We start from the raw sequence: 15,826 nt of genomic DNA, 5'->3' as shown, positions 1-15,826 counted from the left end.
CAGAAATCAAGTATATTACCCCCTCTACCAGGCATATGCTCAAGCGTGTTGACCTGGGTCAGACTAGGGTTGCCATTTTAATCGGCAGCCAAAGTAACAGACAAAGGTGGCTGCTATCTTATATTAAGTGATACCAAAGGGGATGATGGACGAAGCGTTTAAGCAAATCTAACACTCAACTGATCTGGGTTTAATCCATCATCATTCTTTAACTCACTCCACCACCCCAGTTCAGACATGGCCATATGCAAATCAGTCTGACCCTGTGCCTCATGGGAACAGTCCAGCCCGAACTACCAAGCCATGTCTTCCCTGGACCGGAAACAAGCATCCTGGGACCGGTTTCTGGCTAATCAGCCGTCATCAGCAAGGCTTGCTTGAATCCAGTGGCCAAGTGAGCAAGTGGCAGGGTATGCCCAGACGTGGGTCCCTTGCTCACTTTGCCATTGGTAGCTACACGACAAATGCACTTCAAGGACAACCCAGCATAGAGGGCCACAGTTGATGCCATGTTCCTGGTAGATTGCGGCCTACCTCTTCCCTGGAGTGGGCACTTGGCATGGCAGAAGGAAATACAGGCTGAAAGCAAATGAGCTATTCCCTGCGTGAACAGGGAACGCGCTAGTCTTGGTTGTCCAAAAGACACAAAAAACGTGTCTGAAGTATGTGTCCCCTTTGTTTTGTCTATGTAGAACATGAGACATCTACAATCTTATAACAATGGTTCTGTTGATTTTGAAAGAGAAGAGAGAACAAAGAATGACAGGCTCATTCAAATGAAAGTCAGTAGGAACCTTAGGTATATGGGTCGGTTCTTAAGATTACTTTGTTCTTTGCAAACCTAACAAGGGGTCTTTGTTGGTAAATACTTGTATCCCTCCCACTCTCCTCACAGATGTTAGTAGAAAGGCTGTCTTCTATGAGACAAGTTTTAAATGTTCCTAATGCATTGGTTCGAAAGGAGACAGCTTTAAAAAGTCAGTTTATGAACTATTTTATGATTCTTTGAGAGAAGAGAAGATGTTGAATGGTCAGTTCTAAATCTCGAAATTGTAGCCAGGTTGACGGACGTAAGAGTATTCAAGTCCACGGTTTGCTAGGTTCAACAAATATAGAAGGATCTGATGAGGTTTTATTCTCTGTAGATGATGACCATTATTCCTGTGCCAAAAACAGAAACATTGCCATTGGCAGTGTGGGTCTTCTTGGTTACTGGTGCTCAAGCGTGTGCCAAAATGCTACTACATTCTTGAGACAGATCCAAATGGCCAAATTCTAGGTGGTAACGTCAATTCTAGGTGGATGCTGTCAAGTTCAGTAACTTGGGACTGTGATGCAGAATCTCTCCATGATTCCTGGACACAATCCTGGGATGCACTTTCTAAGGAATGGCCGCAAGTGTTGATAACTGAAGCAGCTCGCTGTACCAATACTGTTGTGGCCATGCCAGAGCAATGTGGATGAGAAAGCAATTATCTATCTTTGCCTTCTTCAGCATCCTGGAGATCCAGGGAAGAGGAGGAAAGGTGTAGGCAAATACCTTCAACCAACTGATCGAAATGGCATTGTCCATCGTCCCCAGATGCCAGAACCTGCTTGAGAAGTACAGACATTTCCTGTTGTTTGGAGTAGCAAACAGATCAAATGTAGGGTGACCACACTGATTGAAAATGTAATCCACCGGCTTCTATTCTAGCTCCAATTTGTGACAATCCGACATGTGCCCGATAGTTCTGGCAACCTGACAAATGTTCCACAGAGATGTTGATCTTAATGGAAATGGCTCAATTCCAGAGCGGTTGAGCCTTTTTTTAGAAGGATCAGGATAGAGTTCTTGCTTCCTTGGCTAAATAGAACATGGATGTAGTGCTGTCTGTTTTGACTAAGCCTGGCAACCTATAACCTATTAATAGAGAGCTGAGAATGGGTGGCCCTCCAGAGGGCTCTGACAGTGACACTGCTTGTGAGAATCTGGAGAGGCGTATCACTAACGCCCTCAATAAGGTGGCACCGCTGCTCCTGAATAAAGCTAGGGGCAGAGGGCATAAAACCGCTCCCTGGTTTACCCCCGCCTTACAGCGGGTTAAAGCAGAATGCAAACGGCTGGAGAGGCAGTGGAGAAAAGGATTTCGGACTCAGGACAGACTGATATATAGGGAGGAACAGAGGAAATATCAAGGCTTGTTAAGACGGGCTAAAGCCACTCATTATAAGGCCAGAATTGGAATGGATGAGAATTCCACTAAAGAACTTTTTAAAATCTACAAGGAAATATCCTCACTGACTGCTACGGCTGTGCCGAGCAGGAGTTCCGTTGAAGAATGCAATCGGGTTGCAAATTACTTCTCGGAGAAGGTGAAGAAAATTTATTCATCCTTCTGAGGAAATGTAATTAGCGGGGCTGATTTTGAAGAACAGCTGGGAGAAAATAAAACAGGGCTGAGACTGAACAATTTCACGGTCCCCCCTCCTGAGTCCCTAAGGAGTATTTGCCTTAGTGTAAAATCTGGTTCTCCTAGAGACCCTGCTCCACCTAAGGTGATGGGGGAAAGCCTGGTTACTCTTGAGCCGTTGTTAGATACCTCGTTCACCCTACACACGCTGACAGCAAACTGGAAACGAGCCATTGTTCTCCCAATCATGAAGAAACCGAATGTCAGTCAAGACATATTAGAAAATTTGCGACCCATCTCGCTTTTGCCAACATTTGGCTAAGGTAGCAGAAAAGGTGGCTAATCTCCAACTTATGACTCATCAGGAAGACGCTAGTCTCCTTCATCCTTCACAATCGGGATTTCGGGCAGGCTATTCTACAGAAACTGCTCTACTACGTGCAACGGAAACCATCAGACAGGGGGTTGATGCGGGGCACACCATGGCACTGATTATGTTAGATCTCAGTACAGCTTTCGACACTGTAGCACATTACTCCTTGCTACAGTGTCTGAACAAAGGAGGTGTCTCGGGTTCGGCCCTGAGGTGGTTAAAATCCTTCTTAGTAGAGCGCAATTTCCAGGTCAGACAGGGTGCACACTACTCCGATGATATTAAACTGGAGCAGGGAGTTCCTCAGGGCTCAGCCCTCAGTCCCACCCTGTTTAATCGATACATGTCTCCTTTGTCGGAGATAGTACAGGCCTTTGGAGTAGAGGTAGTCTCCTATGCTGACGATACCCAGCTGCTGATCTCTCTATCCCAGGCAGCAAAGATTGCGGCCTCTAATTTCAGAGCTTGCCTCCTGGATGGATAAGAACTGCCTGAAATTGAACGGCAGCAAGACCGAGGTGCTGGTGGTTGGAGGTGATACTTCAAGCTGGACCTCGGAATGGTGGCCTCCGAGTCTGGGTCCTACCCCAACACCTTGTACCGAGGCAAAAAATCTGGGGATCTGGGTGGACTCCAATCTCTCCTACGACGGACATATTAGACGCGTAGTTGGGAAATGTTTTGGAGTACTAAAAAAAACTGCGGAAAATGTTGGATCTCCTCCCATTAGGGGCTAGGAAGACGATGATACATGCTCTTATTACATCTCGCCTTGACTATGGGAACATATTTTATCTGGGAGCCACGGCTAAGGGCCTTGGGAGATTAGAGGTCCTACAGAATGCTGCCGCACGGCTGGTTCTTATGCAGCCCAGGAGGGCGGCTTCAAAAAGGGCCCTTGACTCATTGCACTGGCTCCCAGTCAAGAAAAGAGTTATGTGCAAGACGCTACTCACCTGTCATCGCATTTCTCAGAATGTTGGCCCGGCATATCTGAGAGACTTGGTCTCCAGGTATGTTCCAAGAAGGTCTCTCAGATCCAGTGGGACTGGGCAGTTGGTAATCCCTAAGGTACAGAAGGCCACAATGGGAGGTCGTTCTTTCCGGGTCCTGGCTGCTCAGAACTGGAATAAGTTCCCTCTAAAACTTAGGCTACAAACCTCGGAAGCTAAATTTAGAAAGCTGCTGAAAACTTACTTGTTCAATGCTTAGCACGGTGTGGCCCTCTGTTGCGGCAAATGCCACCTCCCTCTCACTTAGCGCGGGGACACGCCGAGATGGCGTAACCAAGCGCTTTATAAATTTCTTTATTATTATTTAACCTGAGAAGAAATGTCTGCAGACCTAGTCGAATGGCCAAACTTCCAGCACACTGATGTGAAGTGACTTTTCTGCATCTGATTATAGGTCTCTGGTTGAGAGTTCCTGCAGGTGAGCCCCACATCCATCCATCCATCCATGAATGCATCTGTTGTATCACACTGTTTGACACAGGTAGGAACGACAGTCATGCATTCATATTTTCTAGAAGCATCCACCACATCAATGCCTGTTTTACCCTTCTTGTTATATGTACCGTACTCATCTAAGACCCCAGACTTCCTTCCATTGTGAATCGAGCTCTTGTTCTATAGGCCTCATGCGGAACAGGCAAAAAGGAACAAGGCCTATGCGTGACGCCTTCAGGCACAAAAGGGATTTTTATTGTCTCACTGCTATGGACAGTTTTATAGAGAAGTTCCTTGACAACATTTTCAACCTCTTTGACCTCTACGGAGATGGAAAAGCCTTTTGCAGCTAAACGTCGAATAACGCACCCAAGAACTGAATTGTTCTACGAGGTTTCAATGAAGATTTTTCCATGTTCAATGTGAGGCCCAGTTTCTTGAACAGGTTTATGCAGGTCACCGTAGACTTTCTTGCCTTTCCTTTAACGGAGTCTTGATGAGCCAGTCATCGAGGTATGGAAACATGGGATGAGCTTCTCGCCTCAGGAAGGCAGCTACTGGAGCGAAGCATTTGGTAAACATTTGAGGAGTTGATTTCAGCCCCAAAGGTAGTGCCTTGAATTAATAATGCTGCCCCACTACGAGGAATCATAGATATTTTCTGTGTCTCTGATGAATTGGTATGTGGAACTACGCATACCAAAGATCCAAGGAGGTCACAAAGTCTCTTCCCTACCTCACCAAGAGGACTTCATGTAGGGTAACCATCCGGAAAGATTGCTTCTTCAGAAAAATGTTTAGTTGTCGGAGATCCAGGATTGGTCTCCATTGACGAGTTTTCTTTTTGGTCAGTAAAATCCTGGAGTAGAACTCCTGGTTTCTCTGATGTGGGGACAATTGCTATAGCTCCTTTGAGACGCAGTAAAAAAATGTCCTGCTGAAGCTCATTCCTATGATGATGATGCTCTTTCTTGGGTGGGTTCATTGGGAGTCTTTGGATGAATTCTAATGTATGCTCTGGAAGAAAGATTTGCCTCACCCATATATTCGTTTGATTTAGCCTCCCTAGCAGGTGCAAACGGGGGAAATTCTGCCCCCAACTGAAGTAGAAGAGATGGAAAAGGAGAAAAAGACAGTGTCAAGCTCTTTTCTGGTTTTGAGTGGTGAATGATTGGGGTGCACTTCTCTTTCTTCCTGCTGATCACCCACAGAGCTGCCTTGACAACAGTTGTAGGAGTATGAGTGGTCATACTGCTGACCTCCATACTGATTGAATCTTCCACCAAAACTTTGTGGTCTTTAAGAGGCACAAAAACTAGAAGATGCAAATCTGCGATACAGCCGGAGACTCAAAGCCTTCAAAGTTTTTGTATCTGTTTTTAAGACCTTGAAGAGCCTCAGCGACATGCTTGCCAAAAAGAGTAGAGCCATCAAAAGGCATGTCCAAAATCTCGAATAGTACCTCAGGATGGATGGCTGTAGACGTTAGCCAACTGTGCCTTCTGAACGCCGTTCCTCCTGCAAGCAGACGGGAACCTGCATTGGAAACATCCATTGCTGCATCAATATTGTAAGAAGTGAGTTCCTTAAGGCTAGCTTTAGCGGTCTCCCTCTTATCCTAAGGGATGAGCTCAACGGCTAAGGCGCTCGACCTCGGACCTGGGGAACTCGGTTCGAGTCTCGGTAACGACGCCAAAAAACCCCTGTGATTCTGGGCAAATCACTTAATCTCCCCGTGCCTAAAAAAAAAAAAAAAAAAAATGAAAGTAACTGGTGCTATGTAAAGCGCTCTGATAACTGATTCGGTTCGGTTCAAGTTCGCGCTATATAAAACTCTCAAAAAAAATAAAAATGGTGCAATATCATGCCACATCTGGCGGTTTCAATGTCCTAAGATTGCCAAAGCATTGATTGATTTGATGGAATCTGCTGCCATAGATAAGATTATTTTGCCTTGGATGTTTCTGAGGAAAGTGATAGAATAATAGCTTCCATACCAGGAGAGGGCCAGATATGGACCCTCCCTGCCCCCACATCCCTCTCAATCCCCTCTCCATGAAATAGATAGTACAAAGGAATGGACTGTCTCCTTGGTCCCAGTATATGGGGAAATTGTTCTGGTATTACTAATAACCCATTGACATTGCCCCCTGAAGGTTCCTCCCCTTTATGGTGTTTCTAACAGCTATGGAACTGAATTATTGCGGGGGGATACAAATGAGGTTGAAGCTCTAAGCATTTACTGAATAGGGACAATGATATAAAAGTCACTGTGCTTTGTCTTTTTTTTCAAATTTTCTATTTTTGTTGTGAAAAGTCAATAAAACAGGTTTTCTAAAATGAGCGAAGTGCATCATGGCAGTATTTTCAATTGATGTCTTGTTAAGAAAATTGGAGTTGTTCCCTAATGAACTGCCCAGATCTCCCACCCTACAGCATGATAAGGTACAGAGTATCCTTAGAGGTGTAATATCAGGCTTGTACAATGTATTTATCACAAATATCTTTTCTAAATTACTTAAATATGCCTCACGACTATTGTAGCAGTAAAGGCTATTTTGTTGCAAAGCCGTGACAGGTAAGTACAGGAGGCAAGGCTTAAATGTCTCTGGTACTGGTCTCCCCTCAAATTGTACAAAGAATGACTGCACAGTCTTTAAGAGTGTTTTGGGTGTCACAACATAGCTGGAACTTTATACATTGCAGGATTGTACGTAGCTGATTTTGAAGCTAAGCACATCCTACAACCCAACCCATTTTCAAGTTCCATTTATTTCTGGAAACGCTACATCGACGACATCCTGATCATTTGGGTCGGTGATGACGAACAGCTTCAGGCTTTCTATACTTGGGTCAACTCCAGAGACAGAAATTTGAAATTTACTCATGCCAGCAGTAAATCTGAGGCCTCGTTCCTTGACGTAACAATACAAGTCAAAGGTACGAGACTCATAACCAAGACATATCATAAACCAACTGCTAAAAATAACCTCCTCGAATACACAAGTTTTCACCCCCGTCCCCTTAAAGAAAATCTCCCGTATGGTCAGTTCCTACGGCTGAGACGAAACTGTTCTGAATTACAGGATTTCAAAACCCAATCTGATGATTTAACTTCCAAACTAAAGATGAGAGGTTATCCACAACCAATTCTGACAAAAGGTTACAAAAGAGCACGGAATCAGCCGAGGGAAGTGCTTTTGGAGGACAAGATCACCACCCCGAAAGACATCCCACTTACATGTGTGACGACACACAGCACACTGTCAAACTTCATAAAAAAATCAATCAATAAGAACTGGAGAATCCTGTCCAGCACCAATAGGACTTGGGAAAAACCACTGTTTTCCTTCAAGAAAGGACGCAGTCTAAGAGATGCCTTGGTGCATACCCGACCAAAACCACAAACAACAACAACTCCAAGAAGTGTAACTGACAGCTGGGGGTTACCAAGAGTGGTTGGTCATTACCCATGTTCGAACTGTAGCGTCTGTCACTTGACAGCACACTCAAAAACTTTAGAACTTGAACCCGGAAAAACTTGGACCCAAAGAGACCACACAAATTGCAACACTGAAAATGTTATCTATCTTATCACCTGCCCTTGTAGACTACGCTACGTAGGGATGACGAGCAGAAGGGTGAAACTCAGAATCTGTGAGCACCGATCAAATATACGATGCAAAAAAACAACAACAAAAATGAGCAGACACTTTTTTGAACTTAATCACACCCCAAATGATATGAATTGGACTATCATTGAACACTTGGACAGCAGCCATAATACCACCACCCGCCTCTTCGAGAAAGAACAGCGCTGGGTCTACAGACTTGGGACCCACCTTCATGGGCTTAATGACGACATACCATGGAATTCTGTGACCAAATGATTAGTAGCAAGTGATTGTATCAGACAGCCAGATAACTGATAAACTGCTATCCCCTTTGTTATTTAATCATAAAGATCGCAAACGCGCTTCTACGATCAGCATTTAGTGATTTTCAGTCAAATCCAGTCCTTTAGCCGCCTCTCCTACTAGTAGTTTCAAGGAAAGATCACCAAATCTAGTCGGTCGGCTTTCCTACATGGAGGGCTGTTTTTATTTACTGATAACACTAGGCATTTGACATTGGCTGAGAGTTACCATGGCAACCTATCCAAACGTTGCATTTCCAGATCAGAGGCTGAGTCTGCACGTGACGATGGCCCTCTCCAAGTGGTTCTTAGTGCAACAGTGCTAACATACGATAACGCGGAGGGCTATCTTATTCACCGTTGAAAACTAGACTCTGTACAGGGTTGCCACGGCAACTCACCCTAACGTTTCATTTCCTGATCAGGTGGTAGCTCAGTCAAATGACGCTGACCTTTCCCGATTGGCTCGCAATGCGGCAGTGGCAGCGTACGACCACGCCCACCCGGAAGCCTGTTTCCCGGCAAACTCTCCATTAAAACGCTCTCCCGGCCCCGCGCTTACATCTTCGGGGTCCGGTTGAGGGTAGACATAGTTGCCAAGCGGGTGCCGAACGTCGAGGGCGTGAGTAGAGTTCACCCACCATCCATTTTGCGACAATCGAGCTAAGTATTCCTAAAAACGCCAAACGATTAATCGTACTGCTTTTTCCTTTGTTTTGACAAACCGTAGGGTGTGCCAATTACGTTCCCACCCCCCTCCTGAGACCCATGGTGCGAACTTTGAACACCAGAAAAGTGAGATATGTTTATTTTGAAATTGTGAACTTGCGAGCACGGCTGTGCCTGCACTTTTAATTGATAGACACAGGGTGCAATACCTCCTGCCTTATTTTAATTACCCTTAATTTTATTTTGACGAATAGCACACAGCACTACCCATCATGTATCATTTCAGAACCCGGGGACTGTGGTGGTGATAACGATACCAGTATTCTCATCACCCCTGCCTCTGGAATCACGTGTTGGAGCACTACCGATATACAGTGCTTAACATCATAACTGAATGTATGTTTTGTTATACCTGTACGTCTTGTCCTTTATATTCACAGGTGCAGAAACGCTCAAGTCGGAAGCCTCCTAAACCAGGAGTTATTAGGTAGAACCAATTTTTCTCCCTAAATATTTTTGCACTTTTTCACTTTTTTAATAATTTTCACTTTCACGTCCCATGGTTGGGGTGGGCCTTAGCGCATCCATTCCCACCAGGGTTTAATTCACAAATGTCCTGATGAATGCCAGGTAAAATCACACCGTTTCGTGGCTGAAACATGTTGACTGATACCTAAGAAATTCCCACTCCATAGACTGTGGACGCAATTTCCAGACACATAATTTTAAGTCTGTCCCTAGTGATCATTCTAATAAAGTTATAATTTTGACACACTACGGACTGGTTTTTTACCACCCAACACTCACTAATTACCTTCCCTCCGCACAACATTGCCTAAACTCACCAACCCGCTCCGCAGTAGATCTGGCGTCGCAGCACACCGAAGAGACACTCGGTCTCTTTGGTGGGCCCAATGATGAAGCATGTCATCACTAGGTGGTGAGTGAGGGCTTCCTTTCAACCATTGAAAAACGTCTTAACTGAAGCCGTTGTCGTGCTCCCCATGTGTGGTCGTGCTTACATTTATAGCATTTGACACTCTTCTATTGTTTGTTTATCATTATTGGAACTTTATACATACACAATGGTTATGCCCAGACGTCAGTAATTACTGGATGGGCGCATGAGGAACATTGGTTAATATAAGCAACCTCCATATAGCACCATCTGCCCATTTGGCTCTACTGCATGACAGAAGTAGCTGGGCTCACTGACCATCAGTTTGGGTGGCTGATAACTTCTATATTAGCTGTCAATATGTGCATATTGAAATACTGAAGACAATCTGCCAGAAAGAATAGCTGACAGAATTATTTCACCTTCCTCTTTAGAAAGACCTATATCCCCATTTTTCGGACTATAACCTGTATATAAACAGGAAAAATATACACACAAATGGACATGCCAACAACTGACACGGTTGATGAGGAAACACATTATTATTAAGATACAAGCTATAAATATGTCTGGAGGTCACTGTGATTGCTATCATACATGTGATGCACAAGGGAAGACAATTTAGCTATATGGGTCTGTCAGTGGCTAACTGGTGCTATATCTGGCTGCATCCACTGGTCACAAATTATTCACTTCATAGTGTAGGACAATAAGGGTTGGGACAAATGATAAGGTCTGTTCTACTAATAGACTGTGCAATTCTAGTAGATGGCTTTTTCTCTCTTTCCTCATACATTTTTTTATTTTTATTTTTTAAAAAGCTTATTTAATGTATCCCTCACCCCCTTAAACAATTTGGTATGTCATACAATTGAGTTATTAGTGGTCTTTGCCATTTACGCGACTGTTGAATCATTCATGTAAAATTACAATGTTATTGTGGGGTGATGCGGACGTATACATATATGTTGTTAAACACTATTGGCTAAGTAATTTTTGCTTGCAGTCTACAGTGAAATGTCATATAGTGGAATTGATACGGTATAATTTTTTCGGGAAAATCAATGAAAACATGTGGGGGGTAAAAAGACAATAGTAAAAGCATAAGAACCTTAGCTGTCGTACTCACCTGCAGATGACCAGCGATCATTGCCCAATCCTCGGTTCCATTTTGTTCCACTAGCTTCTTTAACCGATCGTCCTGACAATAAAAGAGGAGCTTTAGAAAGCTTTATGGTGAGTTGGGATACACATATTGTTTATTAAACCATACAGTACCTCATCCCTTGTCCATTTTACTCTATTCCAAATTTTCTTCAAACCCTTCTGCTGCGGTACCTCGTAGTCATGATCTGCAAACTGAAGGTCATCCTCTTCATCATCGCTGGTTGAGAGAACACAGGTCACATAGGAAAGCATAAGAAATGCTTAGAAATTAAGAATGTGTCACATGAAAAGCACAGAAGGTCTACTGCACACATCTTACACATCATCTGAACCGCAAAAAAGAAGGAAAACAGGAATTCAAAGGGGATAATTGCACAAAGTGGCACAACAGGCATGTGCACCCACTTTCTGCACTGCAGAGACATGTTGCTATTACACAAGGGCCTGCAGCCGCTTGCATTGGCCCATCTGTAGTACAGACGGGGCCAGTGCACCTACACTGCCAGAGTGATTCTAAGAGGGGCATTGCACCATGCAAATGAGGGAAACACTCCTCCTCTGAGCCTGCGCTGTATTATGGGCGGGGACACATAGGCAAAGAGTCCGTCAGAGAGGTGTACTGACAGCGCATTGTACATTTAACCAAAAGCCTTCTTTCGATCATTTCACTTTGATTGTAAGGAACACAACGTTCCTTACAATCAAAGTGAAATTATCGAAAGAAGGCTCCTTACTTGTCGCTTCTACATTTCCCTAAACGCTAAATAAATGTACAAATGTATGTGGGATGTGCTGCCGCAGGCACCCAGGTCTCTGTGCATGCAATAAGAATTGCCTAGACTATCCAGAATGCCACGCTCCTTTGATCACTGAGATCAACAGCATAGCCAAATATTGTAAGAGCATTTATTTTCCGATGCTGCAAATCGTATGAAAGCAGGGGGCTGGTGGCAGACCAATCTCATGCGTGGCTGATCAAAACAAGGTAATGAATGGGCGAGTTCTTTTTGTGCACATGCAGACTGTGAAAAATAAGATGTTACTTTTTTAAATTCTAGATCTGTATCATAGGTAACTTCACTGCATATGGAGACTCCGGGAAATCTTTTTTATGATGTAGAAATTATCCTCCGTATAATAAACTGAAGGTGAATAGCCGCAAAATTACAAAAACAGGTGGTTTTTTTTACATATAATCAATGCCAGTAGCAGGAGAGATGTCAAAGTCCAAATATGCAATCTTCGTGTGCTACGTAGTTACACAGGAAATGGAGCGAGAGCCCATTAATCATACACAACATCAACACGCATGGTATATTCCATCAAAAAGAACCACTCCTCTGACGCTGCCAGGAATCATCCCCCGGCCCTACTTCCACCCCCCTCCCCTTGCCCATATTGGATTACCAAACCAAAGGTTCCACTCCTCCCCTGCTCCAAAATGCAGGTTCAACCTCCATACAACAAGCAGGGCAACTGCATCCAAAGTTTGCACTCTTGGATTAAATAATGTTATGCAATAAAACATTGCAGCACTTAGCAAAAGACTGGGCTGAAGTGTTAGAACAAGAAGGAAAAGGTGCTATGGGTGAAAAGTGCACAGGGTTGGTCAACATTCACTGCATGTTCTATCTCCCAGCATGCACTGTACTGTCAGTTTACCTCAGAGCCTCAGGTCTCATTGAAGGATATATGTAGAAGTCTAAATTGTTGTTATTTGTGCTTGGAATAATTTACAACCTGGGAGGAAGGAGGGCTGTTTATGACTGCAGTGAAAATACCTATGATGCAGAACTACGAATGCAAGTAACTTTACCTTCTGCATTATAGGATTTAAACTGATAGACAAACAAAAAGGCTTTATTTCGATGTTGACTAATAGTTACCTATGATATCCAGATATTTCTGTCAACCTCTTTTGGATTGTATGGGGAAAATACTGAATGTATATATTCTACCTCAACCTCCCAATGTCTAACAACTGTGTAATGTGAAGTGCTCTGATGCCCTTGTGGATCATTCTTTGTTGTCTACTAGTCACCTATGCTATCCAAATAATACTATATACCTCTTTTGTACTGAATAGAGAACACAAAATGTTTGTATACCACAGCAACCATCTAATGTTTAATAATTGTATATTGTAAAGCGCTCTGAGACCCTCGTGGGTCACGTTCGCGCTATATAAAACTTTATAAGTAAATAAACATACATTAGAATAGGAAGCTTATCCCAAAACACCTGGATATTAATAACCAACAGCAAACTGGCATGGTTCATAGGCAGAATCTTATCTGAGGAGATTCTTCACAGTAGCTTGGCAAACTAAAGAGTCAGCGCTTGAGCCCTCATCTGAACACTACTGCATTTGGTAAAACTGTAGCTAAACTCCCAGGAGGCTGCTTTACATATCTCTGCTACTAGAGAATTAATTTACAAGGCTGTAGTATCTGCCTTTCTTCATGTAGAACACATTTTTGGTTTGACAAGAATAAGTTTGTTGGCTAACCGATAACTAAAGACAATACACACGACTAGCCGCCTGCTAATGGACTGTTTGGAGGAAGTAATACTAATAGGGAAAGAATCAGAATTCACAAAACGTTGGTAACTTTTACGTAAGACTTTCGTTGTCTCTAGAAACAATCTCAAGACCCTTATGAAATCAAGATCATAAAGGCACTTCTCAGCCAGAGAATTAGAGAGACTGTATGGATGATGTGAAAGTTGGATGTAACTTTTGGGAGAAAAGAAGGGTGTGTCCTTAAACCACTCTGTTGTGATGAAATAATCTGTAGGGTTCTATGGCAGAAACAGCTTGGAGCTGCCTAACCCTCCTGCCTCACATAATAGCCACTCAGACCGCTACTTTCCACGTATGACACTGCAATGAGGCCTTATGTATGGGCTCAAAGGAAAGCCATCCATTTAGAAAGCACTAAATTAAGTTCCCCGGGAAGAAGTCTGTCTTCTTGGAGAAATGTCTTTTTTAGGCTTTCCCAAACTTTCTTTAAATCAGTAAGTGTGAAGGAGGATCTTTGTGCAGGTCTCTTTCTGTATGCCAAGTCAAGTGAACTTTAATAATAATTCCACATTTGTAAAGCGCAAACTTATCACCCCTAATGGTATCCAAGCACTGGGGGCCATCGGGGATATTAAGTGAGCTTCTGCCCAGTCACATGATGCTGAGCAGAGCTGCCAACGGCATGGGGATCACACTGTGAGCCCCGTGCTCCGGAGTCAGCCACTCTGGCCACTCACCACACCTCACCCTTACAGAAGGAAACTGAAGGTTCAACTTTGCGAAGTGAACGAGATAAGGTATGACTACATCCTACTGACAGAATATTGGTTCATGGCCACCTAGAAGACATTAAATTACAAATCTTTTCCGCTTCAAAGCGTATAATTTTCAGGTAGATGGCCGCTTCAGTTCTTTGACAAAGTTCATACATTCCTGGGGTAAGTTCCGATGGCCATGTCACACGATCTCAGGAATTATCTCCCAAATTCAAGGATGTGATGTTGGAGCTATGAAATCTCCTTTGCATCCGAAACAACAGGCCCGGTTTGCATGACAACTTCTGCAAGTTCTAGATACCAGCACCGTCGCTGCCAGTCGAAAGCAATGAGCATCACTGTCATGCTAAAACATTTAATCTTCAATACAACTGGCGGGAGTAGAGAGATGAGCGGAAAAGTGTAGAGAAGTTTGCTGAACCAATTCAACAAAAGTACATTGCCAATCAATCCCATTTTCCAATCTCGACTTTGAGTATTTTGCATTTTGGGCAGTGGTGAACAGATTTACTTTTAAGAAACCCCCAGTCTGGAAGATTACTTTCAAGATGTTGTCGCTGAGAACCCATCTGTGGGTTTCTACAAAGTATCTGCTCAGAAGACATGCCAGCCAATTTTGAAGGCCTAGGAGAAGCACGTGGTAGGGTAGGAATACCTTCAAGGGGTTTTGTTATTATACAATTCACATAGAATTTCAACAATATTTGAGGTCCTTATATGTATAAGACCAATAGTGCAAAGCAACAATCTCAAATTTTTATGCAATTTATATAGGTCACTGCAAGTGATCCAAAAGAGAAGAGAGAGGGAGAAGGTGTGTATGAAAAAGTTCGTATTTAATACTCCAAAAATAAATTGTTTTTTTAAAAAGGGTACAGAAATATAACAATGTTATAGGAGAAAATGATTCAAGAATGACAATCAAACAAAAACTCTATAACAATTGTAAGCGCTTGTCCGCTTCTTCACAGTTGATCAATTATTTAAACAGACAAAGCGTATATGTCGACGTTTCGGTCTCTAGTCTTGAGTTGAAGAGACCATCCTCAGGACATATAAATCATATCTGGAAAAACCCTGATAAGATGGGGTCTTGTAGCCTCCAAATACACTTTATTGATGATTAAAAAAGGCGATCGATAATGCCCTTCTGTATAGTAAGTGGCATATGCAATCTTCTACTTGAATGTATTTCGGTTGGTTCAGCTCAAATAACTCTCGCAGTTTAATGCGGGCGGTTAAGAATTGTTAATCTTCTGCGCAAATTGATGTCGCACAGAATCTTCCCCTATACTTTAATTCTTTATGGAAGACAAGAGATCTGCATAAAGAGCTGAATAAATCGTCAGCGTGGCCGCATGCACCCAAAATGAAGCAAGATTGCATATGCCACTTACTATACAGAAGGGCATTATCGATCGCCTTTTTTAATCATCAATAAAGTGTATTTGGAGGCTACAAGACCCCATCTTATCAGGGTTTTTCCAGATATGATTTATATGTCCTGAGGATGGTCTCTTCAACTCAAGACTAGAGACCGAAACGTCGACATATACGCTTTGTCTGTTTAAATAATTGATCAACTGTGAAGAAGCGGACAAGCGCTTACAATTGTTATAGAGAGTTTTTGTTTGATTGTCATTCTTGAATCATTTTCTCCTA

The 15,826-nt window shown here is 43.1% G+C and overlaps 1 protein-coding gene across 7 annotated transcripts in view; it reads right to left on the bottom strand.

Moving 5' to 3' along the window:
- MYBL1 (MYB proto-oncogene like 1) overlaps window positions 1-15,826 on the bottom strand; it is a 673,529-nt gene that overhangs the window by 590,409 nt on the left and 67,294 nt on the right. For all 7 annotated transcript variants that reach the window (XM_078687219.1, XM_078687216.1, XM_078687217.1 and 4 more), the window contains exons 2-3: window positions 10,976-11,081; window positions 10,827-10,898 (exon numbers count right to left, since the gene is read on the bottom strand). In XM_078687219.1, coding sequence (XP_078543345.1) covers window positions 10,827-10,898; window positions 10,976-11,081 — 178 coding nt within the window. The remainder of the gene's footprint in view (window positions 1-10,826; window positions 10,899-10,975; window positions 11,082-15,826) is intronic.

Source organism: Lissotriton helveticus, chromosome 4_1, assembly GCF_964261635.1.
Source record: "Lissotriton helveticus chromosome 4_1, aLisHel1.1, whole genome shotgun sequence".
Lineage (NCBI taxonomy): Eukaryota > Metazoa > Chordata > Amphibia > Caudata > Salamandridae > Lissotriton > Lissotriton helveticus.
Note: the sequence above shows the minus strand (reverse complement) of the source record. Positions and strands in the feature narration are given on the sequence as shown.